Source organism: Lissotriton helveticus, chromosome 7 (genome assembly GCF_964261635.1).
Source record: "Lissotriton helveticus chromosome 7, aLisHel1.1, whole genome shotgun sequence".
Lineage (NCBI taxonomy): Eukaryota > Metazoa > Chordata > Amphibia > Caudata > Salamandridae > Lissotriton > Lissotriton helveticus.
In genome coordinates, this window is record NC_136068.1 from 1,031,578,398 (window position 1) to 1,031,595,322 (window position 16,925).

The 16,925-nt window shown below is 48.4% G+C and overlaps 1 protein-coding gene across 5 annotated transcripts in view; it reads right to left on the bottom strand.

Annotated features, from left to right (window-relative positions):
- Window positions 1–16,925, bottom strand: part of LRRC45 (leucine rich repeat containing 45) — a 446,362-nt gene that overhangs the window by 44,734 nt on the left and 384,703 nt on the right. For all 5 annotated transcript variants that reach the window (XM_078653779.1, XM_078653776.1, XM_078653775.1 and 2 more), the window contains one exon: window positions 7,802–7,949. In XM_078653779.1, coding sequence (XP_078509905.1) covers window positions 7,802–7,949 — 148 coding nt within the window. The remainder of the gene's footprint in view (window positions 1–7,801; window positions 7,950–16,925) is intronic.

Genomic DNA, 16,925 nt, shown 5'->3' on the forward strand with positions numbered 1-16,925 from the left:
GTGTATCGTCGGCTTCGATACAAGATGAAATACAAAGGTTTTTACTACTATCGCGAATTGTGTTATATAGATATTGAATAATGTGGGGCTCAAAAAGCAACCACGAGGCACTCCATATTTAAAGGAGAAGTTGTCAACATGAATAGCGCAATAGTAACAGATTGTAATCTGTTGGAAAGAAACGATTGAAGTGTAGAAAAGCAGGTAATCAACAATGGCCCCCACTCACGATGGGGGCCACACACTGGATGGAATTTTTACTAATTTAATGGATCTACATGTTCTACAAATCCTTCCCCTTACATGGTCAGACCACCATGTCATCCTGGCTACACTGACCATTAATGACTCTGGGGCCTCTGGGGCCTTTACACCATCCTCTACTTCTCGCCAGTCTTTTCTGGCGTGGAACGACATTGATCATTCTAGCCTCGCAACACTTTTGATTAAATCTAATCCCTTGTTATCAGCCGACCCTAATATTGCCATTATGCAATTTAACAATTGGGTGGGTTCTGCGGCCACTTCTCTGGTCCCGGTTAAACAACACTCTCGTAATAGGTCTGCCCCGTCGGCTCCCTGGTTTTCCGAGGCCTTAAGAACACAGAAACAGCAGTGCAGAAACAAGGAGAGGCACTGGCGGAAAGATTACTCGGGAGAGGCGAAAACTAAATATAAAGAAACAGTGGCTAAATATAAAATCATGATTAGTGACGCCAAGAAAAACTTCTTTAACGATAGAATTGAACTAGTCAAAAATTCCAACAAGGCATTATATGAAGCCACCAAACAGTTAGCCGGTCTCTCCACCAATTTGACTCCCCCTCCCTCCCAATCTCTCTGCGATGCCTTGGCCAACTTTTTCTTTAGCAAGGTCAATGACATCTACTCGGCCTTTGCCAATAACACTAACACCCCCTCCAAGTTGCCCACCACACTCCGTACTGGTCCAACTCTCTCTCAGTTTGCAGATATTTCCAGCTCCCAGATTGCTGACATTATATCCACTATTAGATCGGGTTCTGCTCTGGACCCATGTCCTTTTAAAGTTCCACTACCTGTCATTGAAGTTGTTCTTCCTGCCATTACTCTTATCTGCAACTCCATGCTCAGTACTGACATTTATCCAGCCACTTTAAAAAAGACTCATCAAACCATTGCTAAAGAAGCCACACCTTGACATGGAAGACTTAAAGAGCTACCGTCCTATTGCCAGCCTTCCAGCTCTGGCAAAAATAGCCGAAAAAGCACTGAACCTACAACTTACGGCCTTCATTGAGGAACATCATCTTTTGGACGAATCCCAGTTTGGCTTCCGCCAATGCCATGGGACGGAGACGGCTTTGATCAAAGCCGCGGATGATGTTAGAACCATCCGTGATGCCGGGGAGACAGCAGTTTTAATACTGCTTGATTTATCGGCAGCTTTCGACACGGTCGATCATGCTATTTTGATCGACCGTGTCGAGAATATGGTTGTTCTGCATAATGCGAAGAAACTTCTGGCCTCCTTTCTGGCCGATAGGACTCAGGTGGTTACACTGGGATCTTTCCATTCCCCTACCCTGTCTCTGCCATGCGGAGTTCCTCAAGGCTCATCCCTAAGTCCGACACTTTTTAACATTTATGTGTCGGACCTAGCCAACATCATTCGTGCCCATGGGATGAGCCTTACGTCCTATGCAGATGACACTCAGTTGGTCCTTGCCATTAAGAATGACGGCCACAAAAGAGCAGATGATCTTAATCTGGGCATGCGGGCAATTGGGACCTGGATGGCTTCCAATTGCCTAAAATTGAATTCCGAAAAGACGGAAGTAGTTATCTTTGGACATCTGACCCCTGAATGGTCTTCTCGTTGGTGGCCTTCGTCATTTGGCCCCCCTCCTGAGCCTGTTAGCAAGGTCAGGAATCTGGGAGTCATTTTCGATGACCGCCTCACCTTTCTTTCACATGCCAACCAGATCACCTCCTCTGCCTTCTATAAACTGAGACTTATCAAGAAAATCCTCCCCTTTCTTCCTGATACAGCTGGCAATACCCTGGTTTCCTCCTTGGCAATATCCACCCTGGATTATTGCAATGCACTGTTCTTAAATGCACAAGAAAGAGTTTTGAACAAAATGCAAATTATTCAAAACTCCGCCGCCAGGCTACTGGGAAGACTTCCCAAATATCAATCTGCCTCGAATACCATCAGAGACTTACACTGGCTGCCTATCAGAAAGAGGATAAAGTTCAAATCTCTTTGTATAGTCTACAAGGCCTTGCACAATTTGGGACCAGCTTTCCTCGCCCAAAATCTCACCCCCTACTGTCCTTCCAGAATCCTACGCTCCTCCAGTTTAAATAACCTTGTGATTCCTCGCACCAAATCTGTCTCATGGGGCGACAGAAGATTCCTGGTGTCAGCCCCTAAGCTTTGGAACACTCTGCCTCACTCTAATAAAACAAGCCCATCGCTATGGTCCTTCCGCAAACAACTTAAGACCTGGCTTTTTAATCAGTAAATTTTGACTTCCCCTCCCGGGTTAAATACTGCAGATACTTTAGCGCCGAGACGCCCATGGGTCATTGTTCGCGCTCTAGAAATGTTATCAATAAATAAATAATAAATAAATAAATGGATAGAATCTGGTGTTCAAAGCATCTGAGAGGTCTGGCACATATAAGTAAAAGGCATTTCCATTACAAGGCCAATAGCTCTAACTCTAAAAAAAATGTGATACCTATAGCATTGCAAATACTTGTTTTGGAGACTTATCAAATGTGGGTCACAATATTATTATATTAGGATATTCAAACTGCATTTCACTGATAAGAATTTAAGTCCGAAAACACATAATGTGCATTTGTATAGCATAAGTTCACCCCAAGAGGTATCTTGATGCTGAATAACATCTGTTTATTTAACATGGGGCCACAGCTGAATTGCATGTGATTGGTATCTTTCTATAAAATGCCATGTGAGCTAAAAAACACTGTAATTAACTCTATTTTTAGGGACAACAGATTTGCACTGAGGAGTCTAGGAAGGCCATCCTGGAGAAATAACATCCTGGAGAGGGTAAAGTAGTAAAAATAACATATCATATTTTGTTTTATCCCTCTTTAACCCCTCCCATGCTCATGACGAGCTCAGCTCGTCATGAGCCACAGTTCTCGTGTGCTCATGACGATCTGAGCTCGTCATGACCGTTAGAACGCTCAGGTGTGGGGCTAATTCCCCTCCTGTGCTGGGCGTTCTAACGAACGGGTGTGGTCATGACGAACTCAGCTCGTCATGAGCACACAAGAAACGTGGCTCATGACGAGCTGAACTCGTCATGAGCACCGGGGTGCTGTGCGTACCCACTTCCCCCCAGCACAGCAGGGGGAATCGGCCCCGCAGCCAAGGGGTTAAAAGGCTTGTGCCAAAGTCGTTGTAGACTAGTGCCTACAGAAATGTAGAGAGGAAAGGTGTCACTTCTGTGTTCCCAAATTATTTTAAACAAGTCAATTAAGGGACAGAACCTGAGAAAGATTTTCAAATTATGTTCAAAAACTGTTTCAAAAGGGTAGAATTGAAAATACAATAAATGGAGAGCACATGAAAAACAGAACTGAAGAGAAATAATTGACAAGTCATATGTTGGCAGAGCAAGTGAGCACTAGGGGCCACTAACTAGAAGCTTTTTGTTTTCTGCTGGGGCTAGTGTTAGGGTACCTGCTCTTAGGGTCTCTAGACGAGACACATCTTAACCATAGGCCCAAATGGTAGGGCCTCAAGTATTGTATATACATTATGATACAGAAATCGGGAATAATCAATGCTATGTGTTAACCAAGAAGTCACCATAAAATCATAGAGCTGCCAATATACTACTTTTGTATGAGTGATTCTCTGATGTCTTAACCATCAAAGATTGAATTGTAGACAGACTGATTTTCTTTTAAGGCTTTTATCTCTCAACGATAGTGAGTCAATTAATTCAAGTCTTTAGAGAGTTAAGGAGAATCACTGTGCCAGAAGCTAATTTTGTCATCCTTAACTGACAAAAAGTACACAAGACTCGTTTAGAAAGGGGTAGAAAAAGTTACATTGAAGAAAACTATTTGAATCTCATATTCACCCAGGCTCCATTCCCAGTGGCCAAATGCATTCGTATCAAAAAAGGTCTGCCAGCAGACCATTATCAGAGCCAACAACTTTTCTCCCTTAGCAGCAATGCTGGCATAAGCACACTCTAAAATATAAATCTGAATGTGAGCAAATATATGGGACAAACCTTGAAAGGGCTGGGAGCAACAGAAGAGTTCTGCTTCTATTCAGTCTCTTTTGTGAATGTACACTACATTATTAAACATGTGACATGTGGGAGTAGTTGCCCAGACATCTCTCTTCTGCTTCAGTGCGACTTTGACCAAGCCTTCTTGCACTGTACATCAAAAAACGTGCCCGGTCTCAACCAGTGCACCCAGTGTCCCCAGTCCATAACAGCCATATAAGTTCATCTTTTTGGGGGGACCCTCACGCCTTATACACCAGTATTTCAAAAGCAGCGCAGGAGTCCGTGCCACAGGCCCACACATGTATGGGCGGTGCCTGCACATCTCTCCAATGCCTGGCAAGGTCTCTATTGGCCCCCAATATACGCAGTGGCAATCAAAGAGCGGACAGCTCTGGAGTCACCAACCACTTCTATAATACCCAATAAAACTATCTTGGGATCAATCACTAAGGGAATTCCCACTGCCGACCTCGCCTTGCCCTTCTAACTTGTGTTGGAGTCTGTCTCCTTGCGTTTCCCCTGTTAGATGATCGTTCTTGCTCTGGCGATCACGATTTCCCACTTTGTTTGCTGTAATCTCCTGCTCTCCCTGCAGGACTTTACTGCTCTTACTGACCCCGCCCACCGCCCTGCACACCTTCTACTCTCCAAGGCCCTACATAATGGCGGCCACAGCGAGGATACGCAAAAGGCAAGCCCATCTGTGCCTGGACTGCAACCAGCGCCAAAAACCTTGGTCCCAAACCCCTCTTGCAGCTACACCACAGAAAAACGGCACCTGCTCAACCCTAGATGCTACCACAAACGCTGCTGTCGAGCCACACCTCAGTCCACGGTGGGCCTCTAGGTCTGCTTGCATTGCCACATCCCGTCTCAACAAACCGCCTCTCACTGCCCACACACACCGCACTTCTCACCAAGTCAGAACTCAAGACCTGCAAACACACACACACAGACAGCACCACAAAACTCACTCGCATGCGCCTCAATACAAGCTCACTCGGCAAGCATTCAACCGAGATTTGGGACCTCATTGACTCCAATGCACCAGACCTCCTCCTCCTCCTCCTCCTGAAACCTGGATTATCCCTATATCGGCACTGGACATCGCCAAAGCCATTCCTACAGATTACAAAAACCTGTGCCAGGACCAACCCCATGAATCAAAAGGAAGACTCTCCATCATTCATAGAGACACCACCAAGTGTACCTCTTACACTGACCCAAAGCCACTTTTATGGAACACATGCACTTCAAGCTTCAGACAGACAGTAAAGCGGCTATCAAAGGCACCCTCGTCTACCAGCCCCCAGGACCTGGCATCCATTTCAGCAACCTCCTCACCTCACTGCATCCCTCGCCAGGGGCAGCAAAGACTTCCTACTCCTAGGTGATCTCAACTTTCATCTTGACGACCCCACGGACTTGCTCGAAAGTCTATGGAACATTGAACAACCCAGCTCCTACAAAGCCTTATCCGCATCGCCAGACACACCGTGAACCCCATTTCTCATCCAGCGACAAGGTTAAAGTTAGCTACATCACTCCACTCACATTGATGGACAACTCCATCATTCACTTTCATATAACAGGGACAGCAAACACCCCTAAGGAGTCTAGCAACATCCCAAGCTGCTGCTGGAAGAAAGTTACAGAAACTGAATGGCTCAATGCCCTCTAACTGATTACTCAGACCCCACCGATGACACAAACAACTTCAACAACTGGATCACCTCCTGCACCAATACCCTGTCTCCCCTGAGAGACACCAAACCCAAAAGAGCCAATAAACAAGCTAGCTGGTACATTGCCGATCTCAGAAATTCCAAGAGAGTTTGCAAAAAACTCGAACAGAAATGGAGAACCACCCGAGGAACCACTACAAGAAACACCTACTAGGCCACCCTAGACACCATCTCCATCAAGTGAAATACCAAGAAAAAGGCCCTGACCCGAGAATCTAAGTCCAACAACTGGTAGGACCTTTTCATCATCGTCAAGGAATTCACCGACCCAACAGTCTCAACTAACTATCACCCCTGCATAAGAACTCTGCAACAACCTCTCAGACTTCTTCCATGAAAAAATCACCAAGATCTACAGCTACTGCGAACCCCAGCCACCCACATCAACCTTTAAAGCCTGCTAACCTCGTCAATCAAAGACTACGAACTGACAGCATGGAACCCTTTATCAATTGAGAACACAGCAGCAATAATGAAGACAGTCCACGCAGGAGTGCCGCCCACAGACCCCTGCCCCCACCATAACAACAAACTGGGAAGAGCCACGATCAGAGCTGCACTCACTTCAATCAATACCTCCCTCAAATTAGCCACCTTCCCAGATAGCTGGAACCATGCCAAAGTGACCGTCCTCCTAATAACCTTCAGCCAACCCCCAAAGTACTCAGCAAATACCGACCCATTTCGCTGCTCCCCTTCCCAGCCACAGTCATTGTGAAGACCATCAACAGACAACTTTCTTTCCACCTACACTGCCACAAACTCCTGAATGAATTGCAATCAGGATTCTGAAACAACCACAGCATGAAATAGCCATCATCGCAGCCACAGATGACATGTGCACCATCCTCGACCGTGGACAGGCCGTCACCCTCATTTTCTGGGACCTATTCACTGCTTTGGCACCATCTCTCACCATACACTCATCACCAGACTAAACAGAGTAGGTATACAAAGACCAGCACTCGAATGGAGAGCCTCCTTCCTCTCAGGAAGAACACAATGAGTCAAACTTATGTCTTTCACATCAGAACCCAAGGACCTCATCTGCAGAGTCCAACAGAGATCATCACTCAGCCCCACAATTTCAACATGTACATGACTCCTACGGCAACACACTGCGCGCCTGCATCCCAACCAACCTTCTTCACAGACTTCAAACCATCCAAAACGCAGCCACCAGACTAGTCCAAACCCAAACACCACCACCCCTCAGAGAACTCCACTGACTCCACATACAGAAACATTGCCAGTACAAACTTCTCACACATGCATTCAAGCCACCACACAACACAGCATCTGCATGCCTCAGTCACCAGCTTCATTTCCACCAACCCACCAGAAAACTTTGCTCAGGACCACTCTCACTTGCACAAACACCCTTTACCCACAGAAGCAGATTCAGATGTTGATCATTCTCCTAACAAGCTGCAAAATCCTGGAACGACCTCGTCCAACACCTCAGGGCTTCCTCCTCACTTCTTGAATTCCGCATGAAGCAGAAGACCTGGCTTTCCAATTAGTCTTCTTATGGGGCCATTCGAGACTACCTGTACACAAGTCCAGCCTCACCACATGCCTGCGCTCACCTACTCAGCTCCTGGACACCCTCATGGGTGACAAATAGTGCTGTGCAAATCGACCTTACATTACATTACCCTGTCCCGCTATATTACGATCTGAGTTCAATAATCTTAACTCCCCCCTCACTTCACTGTAGGCCCAATACACCTTAAAGGACAGTTCATCACACAAACTGGCCTCCATGTCACTGCTCCTTCTTACCTTTCAGCTGCCTCTGAAGAGCAGCAATCATTTCCTTTAAGCCTTCTTGTGCGGTCCGTTCTGCCTGCAGGTGTCCAATCTGCTCCTCCAATTCCACCCTCACCTTGTTCACTTGGGCTACTGTTTGCCGCTCTTTTCCAGCCAAGTCCTGTTAAGGGTAGTAAAAAGAACACTATGTCTATTAACCAGAGCTTAACGCTGGCAGGCATTGTGATGGAAGATGCCTAAGACATGGTAGGACTGTCTGTTACCCTCAGAACCATTGTGCTTCTTTAAGTGGCATTTAGGACCCTTTGGTAAGGGTGAAAAAGTCAGGAAAGCCTCAATCTAGATAATAAACACTGGTAAAGTAGGTGGGGAGAGAGGCAAGAAGGCAGGGCCGGCTTAGGATTGCCAGAGATGCACCTGCCACCAACTCACCAAGCAAGTCTTCAGAGCAGTAGTGTGTCCAGGTCTTTTGCATGCATTTATATTTAGCAAGTAGAAGACAGAAAATGGAAAATATTAAACACAGTCCTGATTGTATTGCATTGCACCAGAATGAGCATACTTGTAGTGTTACCGTCATCTGTCACGTAGATAGGGTACATTCCTATTCTGTTACATTTCTGATAGATACTTTTAACTGGAGATTCTTCACCTTGTGAATACTCCTTGGGGCCAGACTGGAGCTGGAGAGCTTTCTCAAGAATACCCTTGTGGCCCATAGGTGACGTCCAGGGCCGGACTGGGTGTAGCAGGCACAAGGCATTTCCCCGGTGGGACGCCAGGGTGGGGGACTGTTTTGGGACCCTTGGTGCTGTTTTTGTTAAAGGGCTTTTTTTGCAGCATAGCTGCAATATCGGCCCCTGTAACAAAATCAGCCAAAACCAGCCCTGGCAAGCAGCTCGGCCGCAACCCCTATACCCCCCTCCGGGGGGGCCGGCCGAGCACTTTTCCAGGACCTGTTTTGGTTGCCAGTCCGGCCCTTGTGACGTCATGTGGCTACACATCTGGTCCGCTGCGTTCCGGAAATGACGTTGGAGCCACAATTTAATCACCCCCTCTCCATTCTGACATGGCTCCGTAGCTCGCTCCTTCGATCTCGGTCACCTAGCAGACTTAAATTTCACAAATTCTTTCAAACTTTTCCGGTGTGCAAGGGACATATCTCCCCCTAAAATTAAAGGTTTTAAAACCTGCAAGGATTGCCACAAACAGATGTAAGTGACGTACCCAGACATGGTCTGTCTCTGGTGACTGGGCTTCTCGCATGGCTTGAATTAATGCAGTGACTGTGCTCAAATGAATGGGAAGGCTATCCCAGACATTGAGGCCAAACTCTAGGTCGCCAAGGACTGTAAGAAGATTCGGAAGGATGGTCCAAGGCCGTTTTCAAGAGAGGGGGTCATCACATTCCAAGTTCTCAAGTGCGTTGAAGAAAAAGAAGCACAAGAAGATCATACATGTCTCCCCAGCCTCTTGCCACCCTCACCAGAAGAAGTCATAAAGACGTCATGGTAGGTCAAGATTATGGTATCAGTCTCCTACTTTGGAATCGATTCCAGCCCTAGACTCTATCCAGCATGAATTTCAAGGTTCATTTGTGATGCCACAAAAGATCCAGTCCTTCAAGGGGGCAATGCTGCATATCTTTGTTATGCCACTGGAACCCTCTGGTGCGCCTCTGGACCCCATGGATCACACTAGGTCTCCAGTGGGGTTACCTCCGATGCATCCACGTTAAGTGTCTTTTGACCCCATTTCAGGGTCCACCCAGACTCTGGGACCAGAGCCTACTATGGTATGGAGACCTGCCTGAGGCCCTGTGCATCGACGACTACGAAGCTGGAGGAAGAGCTCATAGTCTTTTCCTTTTCAGAAAACGAAGCAAATCAGATTCGACCTCAGCTGAAGTCATGTCCACCTCGGTCCCTCCGAGAATCTGAATCTAATTTAGACGCAATTCCACTGAACTGTAGACGTCTGACCCAAAGCCACAAGACAATGAAGGTTAAGACACCACACATTTAAACAAGAACTCCACCAGCTGACTGACTCCCAGTATGAATCCCACCATCCCACAAGATAGAGTTGAAACACATGTTCTTGTCTGTTAGTCTTGTCCAAAGATCTGTAAATTGAATTTGCCTCCCGGGGAGTTATTTGCACGCGTTTGCACATGGTGGCAGATATCTTCCCAGCAGGCTCGGTTTATTTTCAGCCCAACCCCCAACACATCATTCAGGATGAATAGAACGGAGAAACATACATAATCAGCCTGAGCCTGGACACCACTGTCTGTCTGGATAGTGTAGTTGGTGCCAGCATGGGGCGTCAGTGGCACACCTGGATATGCGCCATAGGATTGAAAAGTGACATCCAAGAATCACTCATGAAGAACAAGTTACTTACCTTCGGTAACGATATATCTGTAAGAAAAATGAGTAGTCATAGATTCCTTACCTTAGAATTACCCCCAGGCGTCAGACTGGATCCGGAAAGTTTTTGTCAGCAGTACCCCTGCCCATCGGAAGGTGGCGTCGTGCGGCTCCGCGTCCGTCGTTAGAGTCGTGGTTGGCAAGTCTCAACTATGTTTCCGCAGGAACGTCATGGACATGAAGAAAGATCCACAACTTCCCTAAATCACCTATTGCACCCAACAAAGGTCAAAGTGACAATGGTAACCCGGGGAAGAAGGGAAACAAAACAAGGAGAGATAAGGGTCCCACGTCGAACCCCAGGCTGCAACAAAACCAGACATTGACAGAGCCTAAAAGCTGTAGACAGAGAGAAGAAGATTAATAGGCATATGTCTGGGTCTAAAGGAAGAAACCAAAGATTACATACTAAGAGGGAGACTAATATACACGGAGGAAACAGTAGAAATACCTATGCTAATGAACCCACCTTGCTACAAATCTTCTGTAGGAGTAATGTAATTCCAAAATAAAACGTTTTCTAATGGTCAAACCAAAATGTGTCACCTTATCTTCAGGTGTAAATAACTAATTGTAGGAAAGTGGAATCCGACTGCATGGTTACCCCCACTTTTTTGCCTGGTGTTTTGATGGTTTTTGACTTAGTTTGGCTGGGATCCTGCTATCCAGGGTTCCAGCCTATCGGGTTCCCTCTCTAAATTGATTGTATGTACATAAGGTACACTCCAGGTTGGTTACTGGGTTACCCTTGTGAGTCCCTAGTATATGGTACCTTAGGTACCAAGGGCATAGGTTCCCCAGAGGCCTACCAAGGGCTGAAGCATGTATTATGCCACCCCTGGAAAGCCTTCCAAAATGACACCACAGGTCTGCTACTGCAGCCTGGGTAGGGTGGTACTTGTACCCCTTACTTAAATATAGTATACCTATATCTACCTATATATACAGACACATAGAAACCTATGGCAGGTCTTGAGAAGCCTGAATGCAGAGTGCTTGGTTTTGTGTGTGAGGGTGCCCAAGCATGAGCTGAGCCCCTCTGCAGCTTTCGGAATCCCTTCCTTATAGCTGTTCTGTGATACAACCATACCATATACTCTTAAGTGCATTATAACCTCGCGGTTAATGCCAACTTTGGAAACATGTCGTGTTTGGTGTCAAACACTTTGGAATACTACCCCCGCCAGTTCTGGCGGCAGGGGTAGCATTCCATCCTTCTAGAGGGAGAAGACATGTACACACTTACCTGGTAATAGTTAGAAAGAGCCCCAGCATCACAAAATGGATGCTGCTGCCACAGACACAAGTCTGACCTCCTGCTGCTGGACGAAACTCCGGCAGGGGAGGCCTGGACAATAGGTTTCCTGTCCAGGAAGGTGTAACCACCTCCCTAGACAGGCTTTAGAGTATTAGGGCCAGGTGGGTGCACTCAGTGAATGCTTTTCAGACAGTGTCTGGGGCCAACAAGGTGTCCCTGTGCATTTCCCAGTTCCAACCGGTTGCTGGCGAACTCAGCCCCAGCTCTGGCGCAAAACTGGACAAAGGGGAAGGGGCCATAGGTGGGACCTTCAAGTTAGTCCATCCCCTAAACTTATTATAAGTATAGGAACCCAGTCCCTAGGACTTCAGATTACCCTGGACGAAACTCTGCAACATATATCTTGGACCTTTGACGTTCTATTCCGACTAGAAGACTGAAGAAATTTCCCTTTAGGTCAAGGCGTGACTCTCCTGTTCAAACAGGCACCAAGAAGCATCTTGCCGGTCTGCATTTTCGAGGCTCCAGCCGGATCCCGAAGAATCTGTGACACAGGACACGGACTTCCAGACATCTCCGAGGCTGACACGAGTCCCTAGCAAAGCTGAGACCTGTAGCCATCACAAGAGACGTGGGACCGGAACTGCTGGACATCCAGCACGTTTGCTAGTGCATCGACTTCCCGAGCTTTCCCGAAGTTGTGCATTGGGCTACTTGTAGTCCAAGCCCTGAGCACCTTTTGCACCGAAGCATGTGGGCCCACACTCCAAGAGTGTTCCGTGGGCCCACTTCCTGCATTCCTGCTCGAGGCCCCTTGGTCCGTCGACTGGTGGGTCCCCACAAAGGAATCTCTTTCGTTTCTTGGGCTTCCCTGGTTGCTCCTGACGTGCCCTGTCTCCCCTCCGAAGGGCGTGTCCCCCAGACCTTGCTGGTCTGCTCTGAAGCCAATCTTTGCATCTTGCATGGGTTGCTGTTGCCAAGGCATGTTGGGTCCAATCTGGATACCGACGCTGCAGCACTCGGCATCCGACATGGGACAGCTCGAATCCAGCTCCTGGTTGTCGTTGATGCCTCCTGGAGAGTCAAGCTTCACCTACATCACCTGAAATCACCCGACTTCGGCTGGCATCTTCTTGTCGCCTTCCTGGTCACTGGCTAGTGACCCAGACTCTGTCGCCTCTGCTTTCAGGTTCTTCAGATCTCCGATCCACCCTTGGATACATCCGGACACTTTTCTTCTGGTCGCCTGCAGCACTTCTTTGCAGCTCTCCATAGGAAACAACGACGAATCCTGACACGAAAAGACACCTATGCACCCGGCTTCCCTTGGTGAGGTAACATGAGTACTTCGGTGCTCCCGTGGGTCTTGACTCTCTAAGTGTCCAGTACTGAAGGGGTTTGTTCCTAGTCCACTTCTAAGTGCACTTATTTTTTAAAAATCTAATCGCGACTTTCTACATAGAAGTCAATGGTGATTCGCAGCTGTGTTTAGACACTGCTCGCGTTCCCCGTGGGTCTCCGGCATCACTACCTTTGGTGGTTCTTGGTTGCCCCAGCGGTTCTTAAGGATCTAGGCCTTGTCTCTATGTTCACAGCGGTACTTATACAACTTTCTTAGTATATGGTTTGTGAGGCCCCTAGGGCAAAACATATACTGTGCTAATTTACTGAGTGCTAATTAAGTTATTGTATTGCACTTTTGCCTCTAGCCTCATAAAGAGACTACAGGAGTGTGTTTAGAATAAATACATATATATTTGATATATACCTGGTGTGGTTGTCTTTTCATTTGGTCATTCAGGAGATTATAGACTTGTATAACAAGCTGCTTTACATTCCTTCAAGACTTAGCCTGAAGGCTGCTCTCCACAGCTACCACAGCTACCAGTGGGATAGCTTTCTATAAAGGTTGTCTTAAACCTACCATCAATAAGGGTCGTTTGGACTGGTGCAAGGTGCCCACTAGAATAGTGGACAGCATATGCCAGGCCAACTTCGCACACTAATGTCCCCTTTTCTGCTTTGTAATAGGTAGCCGTCCAGACAGAAAGAGCGGATGACCACAGCGTCAGGAACACTGGATCAGATATGTATACATAGGGGCACAGAATATTAAAACTAATGTCAGCGCAAAGCGCTGTTACCGCAACCTTTCCGCAAATGCAACCTTTCTTGTCTTCTATTATTTTGTAGGCACCAAGTAGTCAAGGAAAACGGAGTCCACCAAACGGAGGATGAACGCGAAACAGGAACACCGAGGAAAGGAGGTGGAGGTCCGGGTAGAAGAATCACACCGTACTAAGCAGGAGGCGACGAGGAAACCAGATGCCCCGGAAGTACTACGAAGAACCGGAAGGTAAGTTGCACTCTCCCGCAGCTAGAAAACAAAGCGTCACTGCTTGGGGGTGGCTACGCTTTGGCCTGTATGGTCAGCCGCCGCGCATGAGCTCCCCCATGCGGCAGCCATGTTTGTAGTCTGCAACAGCCCCCGGGATCGGCAACCAAGATGGCGCCGCTGCAGCTACTTAGACGCCACCCTCACGTCAGTTGTGTAGACGACTTTCGTGCCAGAAACGCAGAACTATGCAAGATACTGACCATTGGTGCCTTGAAACTGGGGCCCTGAAATGAATGGCCTTAGCTCTAGGAATCAGTTCGCAGAATGTGGAGGAGGGGCGGGCGGTAAGGAATCCATCACCACTAATGTTTCTTACAGATATATGGTTACCGAAGGTAAGTAACATGTTGTTCATCTGAAAGAAACACATAGTGATAGATTCCTTACCTTAGAATGGATACACCAGCAATCCCAACCCCGGTGGTGGGTCTGCGAACCAAGATCACACCAGGAAGTACCGGACAATAGACCGGCCAAAGAAGCCGTCTCTCCGGACTTGGCGCACAAGTTACTTACCTTACCTGGTGGAAACAGTACTTATTGTTAGATTCCTTACCTTAGAATATCCCCAGGCATCAGACTGGATCCGGAAGGTTTTGCGTAGCAGAACCCTTGCACGTCGGTAGGTGTCGTCCGCGTCCGTCGTCGGCGCCGTAATGATATCGTCAAGTACTTAGACGCCACCCTCACGTGCTGACGTTGGTTCTTATACATAGCTTTTCCGTGACAGAAACGCAGAGCCATGATAAAAACCGACACTGGTGCCATGAAACTAGGGCCCTCAAAAGGGATGTCCTTAACCCTAGATATCGGTTCGCAGAACGGGGAGGATGGGTGGGGCGGTAAGGAATCTAACACTAACTACTGTTTCTTACAGATATATCGTAACCAAAGGTAGGTAACTTGTGCATCTGAAAGAAACAGGTTAGTGTTAGATTCCTTACCTTAGAATAGATACCCCAGCAATACCAACCCCGGCGATGGGTCTGCGAACCAATGATCACACCAGAAAGTCCTGGAGAACAGAACGGCCAAAGAAGCCATCTCTCCGGACTTGGCTGTCCAGGCAGTAGTGTCTAGTGAACGTGTGCAGCGAGGCCCACGTAGCCGCCTGACAGATGTCCTGCAAGGGGACTCCCCGACCCAGGGCAGTAGTAGCAGCCGTGGCCCGAGTGGAGTGGGCGCGCAGCCCCACCGGAGGCTCCTTCTTACCCAGAGAATAACAGGCCTTAAAGCACAAAACGACCCATCGAGAAATGGTTAGTTTGTGCACCGCCCGTCCCTTCTTAGCGCCCACATAACCAACAAAGAGCTGGTCGTCCACCCGGAACTGGCGTGTGCGGTCCAAATAGAATGAGAGCGCACGTTTTGGGTCCAGACGGTGGAGCCTCTCTTCCTCTTTTGAGGGATGCTGAAAGAAGGTGGGCAAGGTGATGGACTGCCCGATGTGGAAGGCTGTAACTACCTTACGCAGGAAAGAGGGACGTGTTTTCAAGAGAACTTTGTCCGGATGGACAGAAAGGAAAGGAGGCTTTGAACAAAGAACCTGGAGCTCCCTCACCCTCCTGGCACAGGTGATGGCACCCAGGAATGCAGTTTTAAGTGTAAGAAGATGGAGAGGACAATTGTGAAGTGGCTCAAAGGGAGCGCAAATCAAATAAGTCAGAACAAGGTTCAAGTCCCACTGAGGCATCACAAAAGGAACAGGACGAAACATGTGAGTGATGCCCTTCAAGAATCTATTTACAACAGGGGACTTGATAAGAGAAGGCTGATCAGGTAGCCTTAAGAAGGCGGAAATAGCAGAGAGGTAGCCTTTGATAGTGCCCAGAGCAGAGCCCTGCTGGGCAAGAGAAAGAAGAAAGAGGAGAACCTCTGAAAGAGGGGCAGAAAGGGGATCCACAGCCTTTGCTGTGCACCATGCCACAAATCTATTCCACCTGCAGGCGTATACCGTTTTCGTGGTGGGATGCCTGGCTGCCAGAATGACATCACAGACTTCAGGAGGCAAGTCAAATGGCCTCAACTGCTGCCGCGCAATCTCCACGCATGGAGGTGGAGGCTGGACCGGTTCAGGTGGAGGACCGTCCCCTGCTGCTGCGACAGAAGGTCCTCCTGAAAAGGCAGACGAATCGGGGGATCGACTGACATGCGGAGTAGCTCGGGATACCAGTATCTTCATGCCCAGTCCGGAGCCACAAGGATGACTTGGGCCCGGTCGCGCCTGATCTTCTTCAGCACTCTGGGCAGAAGTGGTATAGGCGAAAAGGCGTACAATAGACCGCAACTCCACTCGCGATGAAAAGCGTCTCCGAGCAAGTGCCGCCTTGGAAATTCCAACGCGCAGAACTGATGACATTGCACGTTCTCTTCTGTGGCGAATAGATCTAACCAAGGCTCTCCCCACTGCCGAAAGAGACCTTGCGCCATGTCTGAGTTCAGACGCCATTCGTGATCCATCATGCACCGGCGGCTGAGTTTGTCCGCCAGGTGTTGAACCACCAGGGTGACGCCCTGGTGTTCCAGCCATTGCCAGAGGCGTAGAGCCTCATGGCAAAGGGTCCACAACCCCACCCCGCCCTGTTTGTTGCAGTACCACATGGCGGTGGTGTTGTGCGTGAACACCTGCACTACACTTCCCCGGACAGACGGAAGGAATGCCTTCAGTGCAAGCTGGATCGCCCGCAGCTCCAGAAGGTTGATGTGGATACAGGACTCCGCCGGAGACCAGAGGCCTCTGATCTCCGCCTCTCCCATGTGGCCCCCCCAGCCCAGGAGGGACGCATCCGTCACAACTAAGTGCTCCGGTTGGGGTAGAGAGAGGGATCTGCCGCTGACCCAATCGCGGTCCGCGAGACACCACTGCAACTGTCTCGCAGTGCCCTCCGAGATCAGGACATAGTCGGACAGGTTGCCCTGATGCTGGGCCCACTGTAACTTCAAGTCCCACTGCAGAGCCCGCATCCGCCACCTGGAGTGATGTGCCAGAAGGATGCAGGAGGCGATCAGCCCCAGAAGCCGTAGCGTCAACCTGACGAGACCCGGGAT